Source organism: Trachinotus anak, unplaced genomic scaffold (assembly GCF_046630095.1).
Source record: "Trachinotus anak isolate AG129_WGS33_773 ecotype Australia unplaced genomic scaffold, CSIRO_AGI_Tana_v1 ptg000002l, whole genome shotgun sequence".
Taxonomy (NCBI): Eukaryota; Metazoa; Chordata; class Actinopteri; order Carangiformes; family Carangidae; genus Trachinotus; species Trachinotus anak.
In genome coordinates this window covers 1,221,508-1,245,623 of record NW_027273853.1, presented here as the reverse complement: position 1 = coordinate 1,245,623, position 24,116 = coordinate 1,221,508, and the positions used below count along the sequence as shown (strand labels likewise).

Sequence of the window (24,116 nt, the reverse complement as noted above, 5' to 3'; positions counted from 1 at the left end):
TCAAATGTTCTGGAAATCCATCCAGTAGCTGAAATATTTCATATTGTTGGTAACAACACCTTACTAACACCCTGCAGGTTGGCTTTTACCTGTATTTGTCACTTTTGTGTGTGTAATGTTAACATTTTGACCTGATAGTCAGTTAGGTATTCTATTCTACATGGAGAACATGGACTCAGTGGTGTGCATTCAGACACCTAACAGGTTGTGGAGAGAGACCCACCCTGGAGATGAATCAGGGAAGATCCTCTTCAATGAGGCGGTCATGTGACTGACCATGGCCTCAAGGTCCTCAGCGTGCAGTACACTGAAAGACAAAGTCTGTCTGTCTGTCTCCAACACAATCTGCAACACACACATTACATCACACATGCAAGCTTACTCTCGGCAAAAACACATGAGCTACAGTTTAATCTGAGTTTTACCTGTGTGAGGCTGTGAATGTTGATGGAGCAAATCTCCAGGTAGCTGAATGTGCTCTCCACCTGTACACATTGACACACACATATATGTGAAAACATACGAGTGCACACACACACACAAATGTGTGTCACCCTATACTTGTGTGGACCCTCACTGATATATTCCCCTAACCCTAACCTAGACCTAACTTTAACCTTTCTCTTAAAGCTCCATCCAGTCTAAAGGTAGATGTCCATGTGTTTGTGATTATAAAGCAGGTCTAGGTTCTATATTAATACTGTGAAAGTATCAAAGCCTCAGTCCACAGAGAAATGCACACAGCCTGTATTCAGAAACTGAGCCTTAAAACCAGCCGTCAGGACTTCTGGAATTTCGTGATGTCACAACAAAGCAGTCACGCTTTATTGGATCACTCAGAAAACAGTCTGCCAATCAGAAGAGAGGATCAGAGCCTCTCTTCTGATTGGCAGACTGACCTGCTGTTACTAAAGCTCCAGAGAGAAGCCTGAGAGAGGAGATGTAAAACTACACTGAGATGGTTTTGGGTTCTTAAAACCACAAATATATCTTCTGATGGAGATCAACACTTCAGATAAAACACAGGGAAAGTGTAAAATATGGGCTGTTTAAATCTAAGTCTTAACCCCAAACAGTTTGAAGGAGTGACAACTGAATGAATGTCCTTATTACCATGCTTTACAAGATGCAGATAGCTCAAGCACATAAAACCAGAACTACATGTATCTGCCTGGCTAAACAGCCATTAAAACAGAGCTGAAAAATCAAGCAGTGTCTCTCTACAAACCCTCATCACAGGTTCAAAATGTCTAATAATTGAGAGTACTTTCATCAAACCATAGGTCGACCATGAGTTTTCCCCACCGAGTAATTGTTTGAGGCTTGAAGATGTAAAACAGTTTAGACAACATCTCTGTAACTCTGGTCTCACAATTCCTCAGATTTATCATGTGACACATCAGATCATTATTTCAGAATGAACAGTTTAACAGGTCAACACCAGGGAGAACATTTAGTTTGCTTTGTAACATGTTTAAACACGCATGAGTTGTGATTTACCCTGACAGGCTGCTTGTTTATAACCAGGTAACCTCTCCACAGACTCAGTACCTAAGACAGAGAGACATGATCAGAGGGAGACAGATGTGACAATAGTTATGGGACTGACAGACTGTAGATGTGATGCACAGTGTTGTACCAGGGTTATTCTGCCTTAGTTTGTGGTAATTTGAGATTTTAAAATGAGACTTGACTCGGGGCCCTTCAGGAGGTTGGGATAACACCAGAAGGCCTCTATCGTTTCACAGTGTACATCATATCAACATTTTTCTGTTAAACAAAATACCACAAATCAAGTGATACACTGTTAATTAGGGGCTTTTGGGGACCTGAGGGTCTGAGGGTCTGATGCCCGAGGGCAGGAGCCCACTTTGGAAATCCAGCCTTGCCTAAGCATTTACACAGTGAGGTACAACACTGATTAAACAGGACCATAATACAAAACTGTGTGCACCAGTAACACACACCTATAATTATCTATTTATTTATATCAAAAGCAAACAGCACAAGGTTAACATCAAGGTAGCACTAACTTCGCTCAGTGTTTTTTTATTCTGCCACGTCAGTGAGCATCAGAAAATCACTCACTCATTTACTCTTCCCTGCTCACTATCCAGGTAGTTCTATGTGGAAGACTATACACTGAGCTCATCAGTAAAAACACTTTCAGACACTACTTGGGTAATTTTGTGCGCATTTTATTTCAGTCCTTCACCGCAATGCATGATGGTATACAATTGCTTGGTTAGTGACCATCAATTGTACACTACTTTTTATGATGCATTGTGGGATACTATGAGTCTACTATATAGGGTATAATAATTCTCACTATACATTCAAACAGCAGTACAAAACGGCTCACTATATAGTGGACTATAGTGGGAGGAGTGGGTGATTTCGGACAGTGAGTGTAGCTCTGTCACTTTTAGTGATTTATCCTCTTTTGATCCAAAGATATCATATCCTGTAAAAACCTATAAAAACCTGTGATGATCACACCTGGTTTCTTCGTACAGTAAACATCTGAAACGTTTTTATTTTCCATCACTCACCACAAACCTGTTGGCTGATCTCCCACCTGGCTGACCGGAGTGGTTCAGGACCACAGGTGTCACCAGACAGACTCTGTGAGGCCTCAGCAGCTCTGAGATCTGATCTGCTCACACACACACACACACACACGCAGCACTGTCACCTCAAGGCTGACTGTACTCAGGTACTGCATCTGTCATGCTGACTACTGCTGAGCCTTCATCATCTTCATCTGATCTTGACAGGTTATAGCACCTGGATTTTGTTTCTATAGCTCTGGCCATCAGATGACAAGGAAGCCACGGTAGCCATCTTTACTGGAAGTGAAAACTGCAAGTTAACACACCCAAGACTGTCTGTTATTTATTGTCCAAGTTTCACCTTTTTTTAAAATAAGTCATTTCAAAAGCACAGTTTAAGACTTGACTTGTCACAGCCTGTGATGGCTTTATGCAGTGGCCTTTAATGCCATGAAAGGAAATCGCAGCGCTGATAGAACACACAGATCTAACAGATAAATAACACAAACACTTTCAATCTCATGGTGAAGTTAATTTTGATGTTTTCAGTGAACTCAGGCTGTGTCCCCACAGGCTGTTTATTTCTCAGATGCACTGAACATAAATTCATTCAGGTGTATCCATCCAGTCTAAAGGTAGATGTCAGTCACCATGGCTCAGCCTCTCCTCTGATTGGCTGACTGACCTGTTGTTACTAGAGCTCCAGAGAGAAGCCTGAGAGAGGAGATGTAAAACTACACTGAGATGGTTTTTGGTTCTTAAAACCACAAATATATCTTCTGATGGAGATCAACATAAAAACACAGAAGAAGAGTAAAATATGGACCTTTAATGCTCCAAATGTGTCTTTGTGGGAAGTTTTTGACAAAGACTCTCTGTCCACTTTCCTCATATCTGCTTATAACTGCATTATAGTAACATATAAACCATTTATTAAATGTTTGTATACATGATAAACAGGGGGCTTAGAGTGAAGTCTTACTCTGGTGTGGAAATGATCTCTCTCTCTCTCTCTCTCTCTATAAAAAGCTTCTGAACATCGAAGGTCAAATTTCAGAAACCGTTTGTTCCTGCTCTTCTTTGTGAATTGTTCCAGAGATTTTATCAAGACATATCAGTCATGACTGAAGCAACAACAACAACAGCAGCTTCATTTCAAAGAATCCCATGGTGACTGAACTCTTTCCTCTCTCAACATCTTTAACAAACCACAGTTTGAGTCATGTTTCCTTCTTATTGTCAGTTAGAGTCGCTGACTGTCACAGTGGAAACACAGCTGTTAACTGAGGGCAGGGAGGCCACACTTTAAGCACAAAATGACTTTTGTGTAACTGATTCACTCAGTTTTGACCTTTGTGAGAGCGAAGCTGAGTCTGCCTTTATTCTGCATACCAGTTGACTGATGTTTGTGAAGTGTGGTCTCTCTGTGGTACAACACATGGACGCTGCACAAATTATTTATTTATTTATTTCACAAGTGGCTGACAGACATCCCTCCAGATATATGGTTTTAAAATGTTTCCATAGTTACAGAGCATTCAGAAAGTCTTCAGACCACTTCACTTCACTCTTTGTTATGTTGCAGCGTTTTGCTAAATCATTTTCCCATCATAAATCTCAGGAGCCATGATGACAATGTGAAACCAGATTTTTAGAAATGCTGTACTCTAAAAAGTACTGAAAAGTCAAAACTGAAATATCACACTGACAGAAGTATTTGGACACTTCACTCAAGATTTAGTGGAAGCAACTTTGGCAGTAGTTACAGCCTCCAGTCTTCTTGGGTCTGACACGACAAGCTTTGCACATCTGGATTTGTGGATTTTCTGCAGGTCTTCTCTGCAGATACTCTCAGGCTCTGCCAGGGTCATTGTCCTGTTGAAAGGTGAACCTTCTGCCCAGTCTGAGGTCCTAAGCTCTGGACCAGGTCTTCATTAAGGACCTGTGTACTTTGCTCTGTTCAGCTTCCCCACAGCCCTGACCAGTCTCCCTGCCGCCCCCCCACAGCCTGATGCTGCCTCCGCCGTGTTTCACTGGTGGGATGGTGCTGGGCAGGTGATGAGCCTAGTTTCCTAGTTTCTGAGGCCAAACAGTTCAGTCCTGGTTTCATCAGACCAGGCAAACCTGACCTTCTCAGACCTTCTCCCCTGATTATTCAGTTTGACCAGGCGTCCAGTTGCAGGACGAGTGGTTGTTCCAGACTTCTTCATGTCAGAATGATTGAGGTCACTGTTCTCTTGAACCTTCAGTGGAGCAGACATGTTTTTGAGCCTCGACACAGTCCTGTCTGTGAGCTCTGCAGCAGCTCCCTCTGCTCTGATCTGCATCGTCAGCTGTGACACCTGATATAGACAGGTGTGTCTTTCCACATCATGTCCAATCAGGTGAATTTTCACAGGTGGACTCCACTCAAGGTGTAAAAACATCTTAAAGATGATCAACAGAAATGAAAGAACCTGAGCTCAATCTCAAGAGTCAAAGCAAAGTATCTGAATATTGATGTGAATGTGATATTTCAGCTTTTACTTTTTAAATTTGCAAAAATTTCTAAAATTCTGTTTTCACTTTGAGTGTAGACAAGTTTAGCATAAAACAGCAATATCAAATGTGACAAAGTGAAGGTGTCTGAAAACTCTCTGTGTGAACTGTAGGTATTAAAGTTGTCAAATGTATTATCATGAGCCTTTAACATGTTTTAGACCATGAACTACAAAACAAACACCACGGCCACCTAATATTAGCCTTCCCTCACTCATATACAAGGAATATTATAAACACCTGTTGTTGTAAGGCAACACAACTCCACAGCATCTCATACAGCTCGTCATCACCAACAGTTTCAGTATAAACTGAAAATTACAACTTTGATGAAGGAGGATTTATTACATACTGCTCTTAACAAGGAGCAGTTAAATGTAAATAAATGTGATTTGGAGCACATGGGGTCAAACACACTGGTATGGTCCCTTAAAGGCCTTTAGTTTTTTATCCCGACGTTGTAGTTGAAGTTGGTCCATCTTACCTTGCAGGTTCTGAGAGACGGAGTCCATCCTGTATGCTTCAGTACAGTGTTGGTGTTGATTAAAGACGCACAAAGAGTCGAGCTGTGATCATCTACTGCTCCTCCAGCTTCCTAACAATGAACAGTGTTTTACGCCACACTGTCAATGCAAGACGAGGAAATAATGGAAGGAAACATGGACTTTAATGTCATCAACTATGAAAAGAAACGAAAAAAATAAATCCTATCGGACTAAGAATAAATGATCCAGAGCTGAAGAGTAGAGACCAGAGGAGGAAGGTGTCGCCACATGAATCAGAATATGCAGGGTGAAGATAATAAAGGTTTGGACATGCACACACACACACACAAACTACCACCAGATTTCGTTCTGCATATAACCCACTTTCTCTTTTCCACCCATGCATGCACGCACACACACACACACACACACACGTCATCTTTTCTTGCTTATTGTGCACACATTCTCTGCTACTGAACTTCGGCGACACACACATCCTGTTCCACGCTGTGAGTCATGATCATAGTGAACGTAGAGGAGGGTGAACAGGCAGGAACCTTGTCTACCTCCCACACTGAGAAACTCACCACAGTCAGGAAACCTGCAGTTTCACAAAGTTGAGTTTCAAACTGTGTAAAAGTGCGAGATGTGTCAGAACACTGAGCAGAGGAGGAAAATACAAAAGAGCATCAAGGTGGTTGAGTTCATGTCAGACAGTCTAATCTTACAGACTTACAGCTGGTGTTTATACTGTGGTACATGCACAGCCAGCGCAACGCTGCTCATTTCACCTCTCACCACCAGGGGGCACAAAACAAGCCTAAAAATTAGTCCAGCAGACTTCATACATTCTGTTGTCACCACTTGTAGACGAAGTGTTTCAGAGCACAATCTAAAAATCCTCCATCACAAGTAAAAGTCAAAAACATTCAACTTCTGCATAAACAAAAATTATTTACTATGCACAACTGTCCTGTAAAAGATTGTTGTATTATACACATTCATATATTACACATATTGGATTATTATTACAGATCATTTCAATATTAACTAAATACATGAAAAAGCTACTTGACAATTGTGAATTCCCTGTAGGCATAAATAAAGTATTTCTTATCTTATTCTTATCTCTTTTGATGAGCTGAAGCGTTTGATTGTTGCTGGTTGAGGTAGCTTGAATTGAAACTGTTGAATCTATAACAATACATCATAGTTTACAAGACTATAATGTTTTCAGTGTAAATGTGAAACTGCTAGTAACTACAGCTATCAGGCAAACGGAGTAAAACCTATAATATCCCCCCTGTAAGTTAATGTACAGAAAAGTTGCATTCAAAAAAAAGAAATGATCAGTTACTGTTAAAAGTATCTCAAAGTACCACACTGGAGTGAGAGGACTCACTGTGCACTGGTTTGCACATTTGTAGAAATATAACTGTTGAACCATTATTAGACTTTTCTCATTTCTCATTTTGCTGGTGATATCTTTAAAAAAACAACAACAAAGTATTACTGATTAAAGCTGTTTTGCATATTTATAGATGTTAAAGTTGCCTCTTTTTCCTCTGGTGTCTGACATTTGAGCTTCACTGAGCAGAATCCTGTCTTTGCTGTTTGTCACTAGAAGGTTGTTTTCACATTCATTTGCTGTGCCCACCTTAAATCTCAGTTTAACATGTACTGGCTGGTTTTGTGACATCAAAATGAATAAACCAATCATGGTCTGGCATGCAACTTCTTTTTTTCCTGTGAGAGGGGGAGGGACAAGACATTGTTTTAATGATGTTATTCATTATTTTGTAGATTAACCTGCATCACACACAGTATTGTTGTTTGAAGGGGACAGTGAACTAACACCTATCGTCTAATATAGTCCCTGTATTAGTTGACAAACATATCAAGGTGTTGTATTTATCCATATCAACCAGCTGGAGTATGATTTTCTGTACTGACTCTGAAAATAAGACATGGTCCTAGACATGTGCTGCGGGACCTCACAGGCCCCGCCCCCTCATCCCCACCCCAACTGTCCTTGATGAAAGAACAGAATCATGCGACAGTCATAGGCCCATTAGGATGATTTTATTTTTCATCAGCTGTACAGTGTCTTAGCTTCAAAATGACATGACAAAGGTTTCTTCTGGTCTTAAATCTTCAAACTGTTATCAGTTCTGCCAAAACAAAGGAGCAGTGTGTGAAGAAAGACAATGGTGTTGCTATGACAACAGTGAAGCATCCACCTGTCTTCCTGCAGAACAATAACATGATCGGCTGATAACAGAACACAGCAGCGCAGTCACACAACTGATGTTTCTGAATGATTCCTCCTACACTTACACACTCAGTCTGATGTATGAACATTGACTTACTCAGATACCTTTTATCAGCACTAACATCTTCGTGTTACCATGGTTTCATGTCCTCATTCAATACTGGACTTCTAACCAATGTCACGTTACAGAGATGTTCCATCTAAGAAAAACTGGTGTAACAAAAATGATATCAATCATCATAACCTGTGGTCAAACTGTCACTGGCTACTTCAGAGCCTTTCACTGGAGTCCAAATCCAAGACCATTTGGACTGAAGATTCCTTTTTGTTCCAACAAGTGATGTTTAAGGAATACCAGGGTAGCTCTGATTTGGAGGGACTGGCCTCTGCCAAGGTTGGGACATAGCTTAGTATCAGTGGCAAATGGACAGTGACTGAAATGTTAGTGGAACTGCCAGACCTGGGCTAACAGGGGGCTGAGGCTGAGATAGTGTGCACTAGCCCTCTTGATTACATAGTTAAAACATAGTACAGCATAGAAAAAGAAAAGAAAGAGTTTTAAAACCTGTCAAAAAGAACATCAAGGCTGTTTTGTTGGTATCACTTAAATTTACTAGGTGAACTTCATTCAGGGAACAGTTCTGGGAACAGTTTTGTCTTTCAGACAAAAACCCCTCATTCCCTCATGGATGAAAGCATCAAACCTTGGGGCCAAAGGTTAAAGGAAAACAGAATGAGACAAAGCTTCTGTCGTATGACTGAACCGAACCAACCAGCCTGTAGAGAAACCCAGTGACCACTACAAAAATGGCTAGAAATGAAAACTGTAAAAACAGTATCAAAGCAGATAGAAAATGATTATGAGCAACAGAATACAGACAGAAAAACCAGAGTGATTCAGATTAATTCTGTTTGGTTGGTTAAGACAGGTGCATCCACCTTCACAGACTGAAGACATCAAGTAGCAGGTATGGTAATGAAACCTCGATGTCATGCTCAACCAACACATCTCAAAAATCAGCTAATTAAAATCATTACAATACTTCACAAGAAATCAAAGACGAAAAGGGTTTAAAATATGTATTTACATGTAAATCACCTGCCACAGTTGGTGATTATTGATTATTTTGTGTGTGTGTGTGTGTGTGTGTGTGTGTGAGGGGGTTCCAAACACAGTATGAACTGGGATGCAGATACACTGAAAGGAAAGAATAAGGAGCAGCTTGTTTGGCTGACTTCTTCAAATGAGATGATTCTAATGCACAGACATGATTCCGCATTATCTCAAGTATCTGGAATGTTCAAAATCACAACTGTAGTCAAATATTTCACCAATCAGGATCATCTGTATCTTCTCCATCCAGCAGGGATCATTTGCTTTATGTCACACTCTCTTTTAAACAGGAGGAACTTTAACTGTGAATTATGTGTGAACTATGAATGATGAACGTCAGTGACTGGCCGGAGAAAATAGCAAACAGTCAAAAAATAACTTAATCTCAAACTGTGTTGCTTCAGGGGAACTGATGTAGCAGCTACCTCAAGTATTTAATGTACATGAGCTGACTGAGGGCAAGTTTCCATCAGAACTAGGTTGGGTGCTGGCAGCTTGGATGACAAACTAGAAAGCTGAAACAGTTCATTTGAATGTACCTCCCTCTTTAGCTCATTTATGAAGAGGAATCCTTCTGTCAGCTTTCATCTGGAAAAGCCTCGATGTACACACTGCCAATGAATGACAGGGCACAGACCAAGTGTTTACACAGGCCGAGGAAGAAAGTCACACTCTGGGAAAAATATACAGATCCTACGACTGAGAGCAGGTGATATCTCGGAGGCAAACTAAAGTACCATACACTACTTCATCAGGAGAAACTACAGTTAGATCTAAACGTACACAAACAAAGGCTTGGAAACTGCAAACTCAGCATAGTTTAAGAACCTAAAGCAGAAAAACAAAGTGAAAAGTGAAGGGAGATGAAATGACGACTCCTTGTGGCAGAGCAACATAAAGAGCCATTTAACTGCAGAGTGCGCGGGTGGGAACTGACACAGGATGTGGCTGTGAGGAGACAAGTAGCAAAATACACAGTGATTCATTCAGAAGACATTCAAACTGAAGACAGCATTTAAGAGCAGAGAGGAGTCCGTCATTAGTTTGGACAATATATGTATATGATGTGGGGGAGGTGTGTGCAGGGGGATCTGGGATTGTTTGTGTATATGCAGGTTGACATACATAGATGTGAAGTTACTGTGTGAGTATTTACATGTGGCTTTCTTTCTTCGTGCATGGTTGTTTTTGGTGTCACCATTTTTGCAGCCACTCCAATGAAGGCAAAATGGTTGCCGTTAAAGCGCACACACAGATGGAACAAGAGGATGTGGAAATGTTAATTTGCATTCACCAATTTTAGACAAAGTCCGGCTGCGTGTGTGTGGCTGTGATGTGTTCACCGGTCCATCATGCTGAGGATCATCTCTGGCGTCAGGTCTCCATTCGCAGCGGCGGCGGCCGTTTCCTCATTCACAGCCAGCTCAACAGTCTCCACCCCTTCCCCATCTAGCCCCACCCCCTCCACAGTCAGGGCCACTCCCTGCTCCAGAGGTGTTGCTGCGGAGGCGTCGCCCTCCTCCTTCTTCACGATGATGTTCTCCACTGCTCCGGTGCTCTCATCCTCCACCTGAATGATGGCAGCAGCTGCACGGCACACGACAAAGACAAGCTTGTTTACAACTCAGTCATTTGTCCTGTTCATTTTGTTGTTTCATTTGATGAGTCCTCTCGAATGTCCTCACTGAGACGGACACATGACTTAGCTCATGAGACAATACCAGCTAAAACAAGAGGTTTATGCTTTGACCTTTACCCCAGTGTAGGGCAAAATCATAATGCAATGCACTACATGACTCTGTGATATGTAGCACTGTACTGTTTCTAATGTTTACCTTGTCATAACTGCAATCAAAGGGAAATTATCACCACTATGACTGCAAAGAGACACTGAAATTTAATCATACTGCAGTCTGTTATTGGCTAAATGGAGAGGTTGAGTTTTACAGTGACACGCGTGGTAACTCTTGTGCACACCGACCTTCCTGGAAGTTTCTTCCTGTGCCACTATAGAGAACCTGTATTCATGTACAGTCAGTACAGATAAGATCTGTGGTGGAATACAGTGTGTGCTGTAGGTGTGTAGGAATACGATAGTTCTATGGTTGAGAAACTGCAGCGCTGAAGGAAAGGGTTGCAGTGGTGAAAGTATTCTAAATAAAGCATCCACTTCAACTGATATCATCTGTTCTCTGTGGGCATTTTAAAAAAGTGGCTAAAACACAGTTTAGCAGATGGCCTCCCCAACAGCAGCACATCGCTCAGCTTCTGTGCTGAGACTCCTACTTTTCCAGTCCAATTTCACTGCTGGTGATACACTGACAAAGTAGAAGCACCTCACACGTCAAACAACCCCAAACTATCCCTTCAAGTCCATTGAGGTCTGGGCTACAACAGGTCATTTGAGCTCAGGTTAATGTCTCATATTGTAGGTGTAATTGTCTACTTCTGTAAAATTACATTGTTGGTGTCACAGTCATTCACCAGCTGCTTATCATTAAACCCCCCACCCCCACCACCTCTAGACTGAATACATCATCAACATCCACTGGTGTCTAATGAATCCAGTTAGCGTTCTCACCAGAAGCAGTTGTCTTGGAAGCCACCCTGACTGGCTTGCTGGCTGCGGGAGGCTTAGGGGCGTTCTTCGGGGGTCGGCCTCGTTTCCTTTTGACTGGTGGCTCGTCAGGGGCCGGTACAGGGATGGCAGCGGGGGCCTGGTCCAATTCCATGCCTTCTGGCTCCTCCTCTTCCTGCAGCAGTGAGGATTCTTCTTCCCCCTCACCTTCCTCCTCCTCCTCCTCCTCCTCCTCCTCGTCAGGTTCAGCGTGATCCTCCTCTGAATGACAGAGTAATTCAACAAAGACAGATCAGATGAACTGATCAGAGTGGAGAGAACACAGTATGTGTGCGCCCACGCCCACAACGTCAGCGTCTCACCACTGTCATCCTCATCTCTCCTGCTCCTCATCTTCCTCTTTCTTCCTCTTCTTCCTCTCTTTGGGGTTGGAGCTCCGTTCTCGGCATCCTCCACCTCACCACTGCAGTTCTCAGCATGGCGTGCCATGGTGTTCTACAAGAATACAGTTAGACAGGATGTTGACTTTTTTAACATATCAGTCTTAGCCTCCATTGAACCCTAAGAACTCACCTCAGGTGTGTAAAAGGTAAAAAGAGAATCGTCCTTACCCTGCGAGTGAAGGTCTTGCTACACTTGGGGCAGACGAATGCAGTGGGAACAAAGTTGGGGTCGTGGTAGCGTTTGAAGTGCATGTCCAGCAGCTGCTTCTGTCTGAAGGTCTTCTCACACTGGCTGCAGGCATACGGCTTCTCTCCGGTGTGTGTGCGACGGTGCATCACCATGTGACGCTCCTGTAGCAGCAGCATGAGACACATCACAGTTACCCTGCCAGTAATTGTACATCCATTCAAACATTTTATGTTAGCATCAAGGCCCCACGGATGTTGGTCTGTACTTTGGTCCCATATCACAACTACTTTGTAGTTGGTCATATAATTTTGTAGGGACATTCATGATCCCAAGAGGATGATTCCAAATGTCCTATGACTTCGGAGATCCCAGCTTTTCCTCTAGTGCCATGAGCAGGTCAGATGTTTTAATCATACAGTAAAGTTTAGGCTGCAGCTATCAATCATTTTAGCTATCAAGTATTATTATTCCATTGTTGAAGTACTTTTGCTTTATTAAAGAGCAACAGTATATACAAAAAATAAGACAGGTCTCTCCAAATGAAAAAGGGTTTTCTTTTCAGTTTTTCTTTTCAGAAAGATCTACATTTTTATTACTTACATTGCAAACAGTAATATTACCTGTCAAAACTGAACCCATTTAATGCCATTTAGTACCACATTACATTGTGTGTTTAAAAGAAAACATTTTTTGAAATGCAAAACCAAAAAAACAAAACAAAATTACTTCAAACATATGCACACAATCTAAAACTAATCACTTAACCAACACATTAGTGTACAGACCTGGCGGCAGCAGTAGTCACACATGTCACACTTGAACCTTTTCTCGTTCTTGTGGGACTTCTGATGCTGGATCAGAGCGTAGCGCTCGTGGAAAACAGCGTCACAGTAACGACACTTCTTTCCAGTCTCAATAAACGAGTGCTGCTTACGAAGATGGACACCTGCAGACACACAAGGTTAATTGAAGGAAAACAAATTACAGGAATGAAACAACATGGCAAACTAAAAATAGTGTATGTGTGTGTTTGTTTTACCCAAGTCACTCTTGCGTGCAATGACAGTGTCACAGTGAGGACAGTGGAATTTGGCCACATTCTCGGTGTGTTTCTGCAGAATGTGCATCTTCATGGTTCCACTCTGGGTAAATCGGGCGTGGCAGATGTAGCACTCATATGGTTTCTCTCCTGAAAAGAGATTTTAACAAACACACAGGTTCATCACTGCTCAATTTAACTTTCTAATCAAATCAAATCAAATAATCCCAAAAAGTAACAATAAGGCAGCAGTTATGAAACATACAATAACACAATGTATGAATATACAAAACTCTAGACTTTAACAATATTGAATCCATCAGTATAGTCTAATTTCCCTCATTACAAGAGAACAATATTAGTATTGTGGATATGATACTATATGATATGATATGATATGATATGATATGATATGATATGATTTCCATGCAGAAAAGTAGAAAAGCAGTTAAGGTGTCTGTGTCAGTTTTACCCGAGTGTGTCCTCATGTGTCTCTTCAGCTTGTAGGTGTCTCTGCTGGCGTAGCTGCACAGACTGCACTGGAATGGGCGCTCACCGGTGTGGGAACGAATGTGGCGCTTTAGTTTGCTCACCTACACAACATCCACACACAAACATCACCTGACAGAAGACTACAAAACAATGAATCTGTCATCATGTTGGCCCTGCAGTTTGTAACTGTTCTGGGCTCTTAGAGCAGAGCAGCTGTAGATCTACTGTCTGAAACTGTATGGATTCGTTTATGATTAGCATGTTGCAACTTCCTCCCTCCTGTGGTTGTGGCTACAGAGCAGTGAATTTATCTTTGACTCTTCTCTGCTCCTGGATGAGTAGATGTGGATGGAGAGAAGTGCAGTAACTGTAACACATTGAACAAAACTTTAAGCTCAGTAAAACATTGAGAACATGAAGCAGACAGGACTTGTCTTACCTCCACACTGGCATAGTCGCACATGGAGCATTTAAAGGGTTTTTCATGTGTGTGTTTGTAGCGACGATGACGAACCAGCTCTCCACTAGTCACAAAAGCCATATCACAGTCTGTGCACTTATGCGGACGAGTTCCTGCATAAATCAAAAACAAGACTTGTGTAAGCTACCTTTGCATGATGTTAAAAAACTCACCCATTCTTGAGTCTAATACTTTTCTGAAAATCTGTGTTGGTGTATACCGGTGTGTGTGTTGAGATGGTTTCTTAGCAAGGTGACCGTCCTGAAGGCTCTTCCACACAAGTGACACTTGTGAGGTCTCTCGTCGGTGTGGCTCTTCATGTGTCGGTCCAGGTTGGAGCGTCGAGGGCAGGTGTAGCTACACAGTTCGCACTGAAACGTCTTCTTCACTCCTAACACACAATGTACAACAGCAGTGTTTGAATCAAAATGCCACAGCCACTGTGTGAGTGGAAAACAGTGACATACTGAACTGTGTCTGAAGCACAACTGAAAACTAGACTCTTCACTTGTGTAAAAACAAAAACTTGTTGATTCAAACAATAAAATGATACAATCTTGTCATTTCAAGTTAATAAGCAATAATATTGAATTATTACCTGAGTACTTTTTGCCCAGTCAGCGCAGCGAAGAGCTCACTTGTGGTAATTTAATGTTTACAACAGCTTATAAGCACAGTGGGCTTTGGACAGAAACTAGACTCAGCACAGTCTTTACTCTTATGTCCAGACTCTCACCAGATACATATAATACATTTACTGTGTAATGTAGGAATGGAACTTACTCCCTTAGTAGAAAATGTTGTATCTAGTTTGAAATGTTGTTTAAAAGGCATTTTCAGAGAAGAGACTTTAGATCAAGGTTTAAAAAAAAAGGTTTTTGTTATTATGACACCACTGATTACAGCAATAGTAATGATAATAATGATGATGCTAGCTGTATTATTGTTCCTACAATTATAAAAATAACAACAACAAAATAATAGTCTTAGCAATGTTGAAATGTATATAGCCTGGTATTGTGGATGTGCTGGAGCCACCACTTCACTATAGATGAAAAATTCACTCTGCTTGTTTGTATTTCTTTACACCAATCATCCTGGGTGGTGCTGTGCCCAGGATGCATAGTGCATTTTGAAAACGGTCACAGAGAGCAGAAAGGCATGATTACATCCACAGTCTCTGCCTGTTGAGGCAGACTATAGTAGCAGGGATTGCAATATAATAGTTGCGATGGTGATAACTGTGATAGATGCAAATCATCCCAGAGCTTGTTTGTCTACTGATGTAACTGATTGTTGTTGTTACATGTAATTCTATACTGTATGTATAACATGAGTATATCGTCATTCTAAGCTAGGTAAATGCCAACATTAGTGATGTTGCATTTTGTTTTGGTTAATGTCATTTGTGACAAGTGATTTGTTGGTTTGTGTTGTTGCTGTGTATGAAATTCTCGTGTGACCAAAGAAGAATAACTGATGTGACATGAATTGCAATGAACTGTGGGTAAGCAAGTCAATTGTAAAAACTGTGGTAAGTTAATTGCTCCAGATCATAGAACAGCTACTCACGTTTACCAAAGATTCACTTTTTAAAATAATACTTTAACAGCTCTTTCTGAGTGGCACAGAACTTTTATGACTGTTTTCCAAGCCAAACCAACTTTGAAGGCAACTGGAATCAAACCTCACATAAAGTGAGGTGTCTTACAAAGTGTCTCACCTTTCTTCTTGATCTTTGTGGGTTTGGGGGGCTTCATGTTGCCCACCACTTTCTCAGCGTTGACCTCAGACAGAAGCCCCTCCTGCTGTTCTTCTTCAAAGTCATAGACACTGACATCCATGTCCTTATCTCCATCGGCGTAACGCAAACGACTCTTTTTACCCTGGAAACACAGCAAATCTTTAAACATCATCATCATCATCATGAAAATTTAAAATGTGCCCATCAAGATGTAACAAAGAAATTGATACCACACTGCTATATTACCTTCTTGGTCTTCTTGACTGCTCCAGATGGAGGCTGATAGTCTGGGTCTTTAGACCAGTTTGGGTCATCATTTGGAGGCTGAATGGGCTCATCCTCCCCTTCCTCCAGCAGCTGGTTCCCCACCTCCTCATCTTCCTCCTCTTCTGGGTGGGCTTCTCCTCCCTCCTCTTCCTGCTCCACTGTCTCCACCTCCCCATTAGCTCCAACCTTGACTACCTACACATCGAATGCAGTAATTGTTTTGTCAGTTAATCACTCCTGACAAACTTGGTTTGGTTTTATGTGGTTTTCAGGTGCTGAAAAGAGAAATGATGTATCCAATGGAATTATGAGCAGTTCATTCACTTATGTGCAGTTTCTATCAGAGCACTTAACCAGGTTTCTCTAAACCATGATAAGATCTTTACATGTGCAACACAGAGCCAGGATACTCCTGTATGTATACCTGACTATATCTATATATTAAAATAGATCAGCTCTACTGATATTTTGATACTGGTATTGAAGAAAACACAGTGGTTGATCAAGATAAGTCTTGTCTTTTAATCTCATGTTATGACAAGTCAGAGTAAATGCATATCCACACTACTGTTGTAGTTTTAAAATGTATCTCTTATGATACTTTTACTCATGGCATCCACTCTCCTCCAGAGTCTTCAGCCTCTAAAACAGAGACTTTCAGAGCCGTTTTAGTCTAAAACTCCAGGGTTGTGTTGTAGTCTGGATGGACAGAAACAGAGACCTTTGGAAATTATGATGTAGACACCCATGGTGGCTCTTATCAGCCTGGACTTCCAGTGGTGAAACAACATGGATAATGAATTAAAGTGTTACTGACCATGTTGTCTTTGCAGCAGCTGTTGTTCAGTTCAGTTCTGTATTTGAACTCTACAACTGTCTTTGCTGTTCCTCCTTCAGAGGATTTACTGCAACTAACCAACCGAGAGGAGAAAACCTGCTTCCTGTTTACACCAGCTGACGCATGCCCAGTATGCGTGAAGGTTCATATGATATGCGTTTTTTTAAGGTATGTTAGTGTGGATGGAGATCATTTCTGATATGGAGCAAAAACTGGACGGAGATCGATTGTGTTTTAAAATGAAACTGCATTTTCAAATGCAGTCATGCATTAGTGTTGTATGTCTAAAAACCTGACCAATGAGCATGTCTCATTTGTCTACCTGAAAGCCCTCGGGCAATGGCAGGGTGTGGCAGATGACTGGGTCTCCGTCCTTTGGCATTGCAGTCGTGTCTACAAAGGTGCCTTGCTGCAGGGCCTCCACAGTGGTGGCAGAAACTGGCACCTGGACCAGCTGGAGCTCCCCGAGGCCCAGAGCTGCCTGCTCCTCCATATTTACCACCTGAGGACAGAGAGAAACCGAGGGTTAGCACATGTCTGGGCAATAAACAGGGTATCTATTAAGGCTAATTCATGACTTGAGTGTCAATATGAGACATAAAAGACAAGATAACTGGAGGATGGTACCGTATTTTCCGCACTATAGGGCACACCGGACTATAAGGCGCATTAAGCGAAACAAAACAGTCAGATAAGTCAGTCAAACTTTATTAAACACGTTCACAATAACTCTCAACATCGTTCAAACGTTAATGAGCGTATTCACAATAACTCCCAACCTTGTTCAGTTGTAACACGTAAAAAAAACACAGTCTGCTACCGCTAAATCAAACGTTAGCGTATTCACAATAACTCCTTATAGGTCCTTATACACACACACAGTAATATTATGGTGAAGCACAGTATGTATTACTCCGCGACGCTCCTGACTACGATAGCCGTAATGCTGCAAGCGGTGCGGCTTTGTAGAATCAGAATCAGAATCAGAATCAGAATCAGAATCAGTTTTATTGCCAAGTATGTTTTCACATACAAGGAATTTTTTCTGGTGATTGGTGCAATTGATCAGCAACAGTGGGGCTCTCTAGCCTTGTTGATAAGGCTAATAGCAGATGGGAAGAAGCTATTTTTGTGGCGAGAGGTTTTGGTCCTGAAGGACCGCAGCCTCCTGCCAGAGGGGAGTGTCACAAAGAGTTTGTGTCCAGGGTGGGAGGAGTCAGCTACAATCTTCCCTGCACGCCTCAGAGTCCTTGAGGCGTACAGGTCCTGGAGGGGCGGAAGATTGCAGCCAATCACCTTCTCAGCAGAGTGGATGATACGCTGCAGTCTGTTATTGTCCCTTTCCGTGGCAGCAGCGTACCAGATGGTGATGGAGGAGGTGAGGATGGACTCAATGATGGAGGTGTAGAAGTTCACCATCATAGTCCTTGGCAGGTTGAACTTCTTCAATTGCCTCAGGAAATACATCCTCTGCTGAGCTTTTTTGATGAGGGAGCTGATGTTTAGCTCCCATTTGAGATCCTGTGTGATGGTGGTTCCCAAGAAGCGAAAATGCTCCACGGTAGCCACGGGGGAGTCACACAGGGAGATGGGGGTGGGTGGGGCTGGGCTCTTCCTGAAGTCCACTATCATTTCCACTGTCTTCAGAGCGTTTAGCTCTAGGTTGTTCTGCCTGCACCAGGTCACCAGACGGTCAGTCTCCCACCTGTAGGCAGACTCATCGCCATCAGAAATGAGTCCAATGAGAGTGGTGTCGTCTGCAAACTTCAGGAGCTTGACAGACTGATGGCTGGAGGTGCAGGTGTTAGTGTACAGGGAGAAGAGCAGAGGAGAAAGAACGCAGCCTTGTGGGGATCCAGTGCTGATGGTCTGGGAGTCAGACACGTGCTTTCCTAGCTTCACTTGCTGCCTCCTGTCAGACAGGAAGTCAGTGATCCACCTGCAGGTGGAGTCAGGCACGCTCAGCTGGGAGAGCTTGTCCTGCAGCAGAGCCGGGATGATGGTGTTGAAGGCAGAGCTGAAGTCCACAAACAGGATCCTGGCATAGGTCCCTGAGGAGTCCAGGTGCTGGAGGATGAAGTGGAGAGCCATGTTGACGGCGTCATCTACAGACCTGTTGGCTCTGTAGGCGAACTGCAGGGGGTCCAGGAGTGGGTCAGTGATGGATTTGAGATGGGACAGGACAAGGCGCTCAAATGATTTCATGACCACAGAGGTCAGGGCAATGGGTCTATAGTCATTTAGACCTGTGGGCCTTGGTTTTTTGGGGACAGGGATGATAAGTAGTTTACCAAAGTCGTACTAAAACATTTTGACAGAGCGCCGTGTACCACACAAAATCGCTTCGAGGTCAGTAAGCACAACCAGAATTAATCCATATGTAAGGCACTCCGGATTATACGGCGCACTGTCGTTTTTTGAGAAAATTAAAGGCTTTTAAGTGCGCCTTATAGTCCGGAAAATACGGTATGATGCGAAGTGGTTTCAAAAGAGCACCCACCTGTAGTGTGATGATCTGAGTCTGGTCCACTGTGGTCACAGTTGCTTGGTGAGCGGCACCAGTGACCCCTCCAACAACACCCACTGCACCTGATGATCCCCCCACTGCAGCATCTATCACCTGCAAATCAACTTCATGTTATGGACTGTTTCATTAAACAGACGCTGGCAGGCAGGGTTTTGTCCTCACCTCCGTCTGATTTCTCAACAGTGACCTTACCTCAGTCTTCATCTGTAACAGGGTGGGGTCCAGTGAGTCCATAACCATCATTTCTACCCCTGCTCCACCTTCTACACCAACCCCGACCCCAGCTTCCATCAGCTGCTGCTGGGCCTGGGTGGCTGACACCATTCCTTCCCCATGACCTGAAACACAACATTGTGATAAAACATTTGACTACATTCAACCAAAACGTGTCTATATGAAGCAGAAATCAATAAGACTCTGTGCTCTTTTGACAGTCAGATTATTATAATATCATGTCCAATTAGTAGGAACCTTGTTCAAGGACAACTCCGGCTTGTCCCTCAACCACGCCCCCGGCCTCTGCAGCTTGCTGTAGGAGGTCAGCAACCATGGCATCCTGGCTGTGAACAGCCTGGATGGAAGGGAAGTCTTTGGCAGGGACCTCCACCACCCCCACACCCTCTGTTGGCCCTCTGTCCATGCTGGGTAGGAACTGAAATATGGCATTGTGGAAACAAGCATCATATAGCAGTGTTACATCAACCCCAGACTTTTTAAGGCATCCACAGGATCCATGTTTGCTTTATGACAGTGGTGCTTAATCCTACACCATGGTAGAATATGCAGGTTTCCTCAGCAACTCAACACAGATGGACTGACAAGGGTTTCCTCCAGAACCAAATTCTATGTGTGGTGGGGGCTTAATAATTAAATGATGTTGTATATAGGCTGCTCCACAGCAAATATTTTAATTACCAGGTACTTTGTGACAAACAAATAACTAAAGTTACAAGAAGACATGAAATCATTAGTGTTACATATGTGCATGTTAGGAGTGACATTCAGCACTTAAACACCAGTAGGCCCTGTTCAGACCTGGTATTAACATGTGTCTCTGGTGACCACTTAATGCCAGGGCCATACAAACTCTGTACATACTCCACTCACATAATACTGAATCCACCTGCAGTGGGTTGGCTGATAGAACTTGGCTCGCTGCAGGTAAATTAACGCTTCACTACTGATGTCTGAAAGGTGCAGTTGAGGGAACGTCTGTGGTGTGTGACACACTTCAAACAACCCATTTTTGGCACTTAATACTACTGATGTTACCTGGAATAACAAGGATAAATGGACTGTTTTCATGATTTCTGTACAGTGGGCTGCAGTCTGCAGGGGCCGTGGTACTGGCAATCTCCCTTTTGCTTTGCTGCTGAAAGCCCTGAGCTTTGCTGAATCAACTGTCTGTTACCTGACTGTCCCTGCCAACCTGAGGGAGGGAAAAGGGATATGTTACACAGCTGCATTCATACCCTGTGATAGTTCTCTCTCACACAGATTACCCGTAGTGATTTTTAACACCCTACACATCTCTGACAATGTTAACTGTTCTGTTAAGATATATGTGCCCACCATACACTTCAGGCTGCTACTTTCCTATAAACCTGCAAGAGAGCATGGGAACTATATCATCACACATTAATACATTCACTTTACTTTGAAGTGCTTCCATGGCAACTCCTCACATATTTTATTCTTCCAGCAGTGGCTGAGAAAGCCCCAAGTCTCTTGAGTATACTATTACAACCAAATGATAGCAAATGATGTGAAGTGGTGAATGGGATCACATAACATACAGATGCTCTCTCTCACACACACACACACACACACACACACACACACACACACACACACACACACACACACACACAGGGGAGTGTTCAGCGTTTGCTTGGAGTGTCAGTTCAACTTGGATTACACAGGCAGTTGCAGGGATTCTTCCCAATTTTTTAAAACACTCAGCGTTTAGACAGTTCCATCCTTCTTGGAGAGAAGTCCTTTATATCGAGCTCAAGACTTCCTTCTACATCTGTAAGAAGCATGGATGACTCCCATGGGAGGAAATTCATATATGAATAACCTCATTGCTGATGTTATTTGTTTGAATTTCTAATGCAGAGTTCATTTTCAACAGGTACTGTTGTAGGTAACCAGTCTCTGATATGATGTCTCAGCACTTCACAAGCTCAAAATCCTATTGGGTCTTTTTTGAGTCCACGGGACAATTCACTGGTGATTTTGGTCCACACTGAATTGTGAGACATTCACCCAAGAACTGTTCTCCATCTAGATCAAGACTGTGTAAGCGAGTGAGTAAAACAATTTCAATACTCAAACAAACAGTGATTAACTCTATACACCAGTTACAGCAGAATGACTCATGTTCTGGATGAGGTGGCTGTTTAGATTAACATCCTAAGTACCTAATAAGATAGATACTTGAGATAATGTGAAATAGTGGTTGTATTTGCTCAGTTCATTTCTAAACATGAGAGTTGCTTTCTGGCCTAAAGGGACTGAATACAGACAACTTGGCAAATGTAAACTGTATATAACATCACTGACAAAGGGAGTAACAGCTGCATTGTCGTGCTTGTGACAATACCTAACATCTTTTCACTGCAGGGTTCCATGTACACTTGTCTTTATGTTGCTAAATAGGTGGAAACCGGAGAGGCTCTGGTAAAGGCCTTCACAGATACTTTGCCTTATGGTAAAACAAATTTACCACAACATGGCAAAGATAATTAGCGTCCAGCCGGGCAACTGTCGCCTCCTTGCACAGCATTTATATAGCGGTATTTTTGTAGCTCTCCAAGCCGAGTCGTAGAGGGAGCTCTCTGCTGTAATATATATCTGTGGCTATGAGGCTCTAGGTGGGCTTAGAATGAGAGACAAGCGGGCGACGGGTGCAACAACAACTACCAAAGCCGACCACGGCCACGATGACAGGAGAAAAGAAGAGTCGCAATACTCGACATTGGAAGAAGTCGGAGTTTGGGAGAAGACAACTAGCGTGTTTGGTCTTAGTTAACCTGTGACCACTGTGATCACTGAGGATCGTTTTGCTGTGAATGCCTCGTCATTCTCTTTCCTGCGCTGGCCTTTACCTTAGTTTCCGTGTGTACACTTCTCTGCGCGGAAAACTACCAAATCTGACCGTAATTTCAACAGTAGTAGGTACGACAAAAACCGATTCTGCTAAATTAAACGCCAAACCGAACGTTTGCTCCGGTTACTTCTGGGGAATCGTGCAGTTTTAGACATGACGCTACTCAGGGCACTGGGTGGGGAAGGCCTTGAATCTGAGCTAACCTAGTTAACTAAGCTAATGTCAGTTGCTACATTGATTTCTTCAAGTAAAGGGCTCGTTTAAGGTTGTGTAACAGGCTAAAACTCAAAGTAACATCTTCTGGAGAAAGTGCGATGAGGTTGTTTGTGTGAAATCATGTAGTAATATTATCGTACACGCAGAAATACTTGTTTGTTGTTACACTCTGCGTATGTTAATGCAAACAAGCTAAAGCTAGCTACGGGCGATAACTTAAACCCGCCAGTTTCCATGTCGTCAAGGCTGTAAAGACGGGAAACAAAGAAGCGAGAAAATGGATGCCTTGGCCTAAACTCTCCAACCAAATCGACGAAGTATTCGTAACTTATCCTCGACAATACTTCCACAGATACGCATGAAATACAGTAAATTGTCTATACATTTATTAGAACTTCGGTTATTTAAACGTATTTTGACGGGGTTTTCAATAACGATAGAGGGAGACAAACACTCTTCGACGAGCTGCCCGGACCCAGAGCCCCATCGTGACACCTAGAGGCCGATTAAAGATCCTGCAAACTCCCCCCTTATCAGAAAAGTAGTGATACTTTACCTCTTTTTAGTGTGTTTCTCCTCCTGTTTAACTCGACCGAAAGCACAGAGTGTCTGCTACAAAGTTTAACGGGCTGGTAAGAAATGCAGGCTTCTTCGCAGTTTGTTTTAATCCCTCTCCCGCTTTAGCAGAGTAGCCTCTGCCACAAAATGGCAGTTGGGAGCTCAGTGCGCCTGTGCGGCCGCTGGGGGGTGGTGTCGAAGCTGCTGCACACACCCTGATTGGCCAGGAGGGGCGCCCCGTTGGAATACATTGAAGGCCATTTATCACAATGTGGAAGAATAGGGCTGCGTTCATGAACCTCGGAGATTACCTTCACTATCAGTAACTAATTTCAAGAAAAAGTGTACATTGAAAGTAAGGATAACGAGCGCAAACTTTGTATGACATGTTCATTTCAAATATTTTTTTTTCATTAAAATGATCTGTTTAATGCCATGCAAAAATTTCAAACTCCAACTGTGGTTGATACTTAGTATTTGATTCGCTGTATATCACTCATACTATGTGTATTCATATTAAGAGTTCAGAACGTCCACAGAAAACCTAATTCGGGGCCTTTTGAAAGTTTGAAACTGGGCTGAATGTACAATCACGTATGTCCAGCAATTATTAATCAGTGCATGAATCATGATCATTTCGATTTACCTTTATAGCTGAGCTAAGGAGTATCTTGCTTTGACTAGGGCATCG

The 24,116-nt window shown here is 42.6% G+C and overlaps 2 protein-coding genes across 6 annotated transcripts in view; both read right to left on the bottom strand.

Moving 5' to 3' along the window:
• The window catches only part of carmil2 (capping protein regulator and myosin 1 linker 2), a 78,976-nt gene extending 72,681 nt beyond the window's left edge, over positions 1–6,295 (bottom strand). For 3 of the 4 annotated variants that reach the window (XR_011692610.1, XM_071488695.1, XM_071488715.1), the window contains exons 1-5: positions 5,575–6,129; positions 2,553–2,656; positions 1,501–1,551; positions 426–485; positions 224–345 (exon numbers count right to left, since the gene is read on the bottom strand). Coding sequence is in view for 3 of the 4 variants with exons in the window: in XM_071488695.1 (XP_071344796.1) it covers positions 224–345; positions 426–485; positions 1,501–1,551; positions 2,553–2,656; positions 5,575–5,602 (365 nt within the window). In the remaining variant the exon portion in view is untranslated. Of the gene's footprint in view, positions 1–223; positions 346–425; positions 486–1,500; positions 1,552–2,552; positions 2,657–5,574; positions 6,130–6,162 lie in introns of those variants that run through there. The other variant, XM_071488704.1, reaches the window with a different exon arrangement.
• A 1,343-nt stretch (positions 6,296–7,638) lies between these two features.
• Positions 7,639–23,592, bottom strand: ctcf (CCCTC-binding factor (zinc finger protein)). Of its 2 annotated transcripts, XM_071488958.1 has the most exons (17): positions 23,424–23,582; positions 20,812–20,968; positions 20,011–20,191; positions 19,732–19,877; positions 19,513–19,632; positions 17,335–17,514; positions 16,154–16,369; positions 15,887–16,049; positions 14,384–14,554; positions 14,143–14,276; positions 13,684–13,804; positions 13,212–13,361; positions 12,958–13,118; positions 12,151–12,333; positions 11,902–12,034; positions 11,543–11,800; positions 7,639–10,548 (listed from the first exon to the last, which is right to left on the bottom strand). In XM_071488958.1, exons 2-17 carry the CDS (start codon positions 20,842–20,844, stop codon positions 10,301–10,303), a joined length of 2,598 nt encoding a protein of 865 aa, XP_071345059.1. In that variant the 5' UTR covers positions 20,845–20,968; positions 23,424–23,582; the 3' UTR covers positions 7,639–10,300. The 2 variants fall into 2 exon arrangements, with proteins under 2 accessions (XP_071345059.1, XP_071345067.1); XM_071488966.1 differs by lacking the exon at positions 20,812–20,968 and having other exon boundaries at positions 23,424–23,592.
• Positions 23,593–24,116: the final 524 nt, after the last annotated feature.

Coding starts and splice junctions, on each gene's coding strand:
- ctcf (XM_071488958.1), bottom strand. CDS start 20,844: ATGAAAACAGTCCATTTATCCTTGTTATTCCAG. Junction 14,555..15,886: donor CACAAAGATCAAGAAGAAAG/GTGAGACACTTT, acceptor ATTGTGTGTTAG/GAGTGAAGAAGACGTTTCAG. Junction 12,035..12,150: donor GCAAGACCTTCACTCGCAGG/GTAAGGACGATT, acceptor GTATTCTTGTAG/AACACCATGGCACGCCATGC.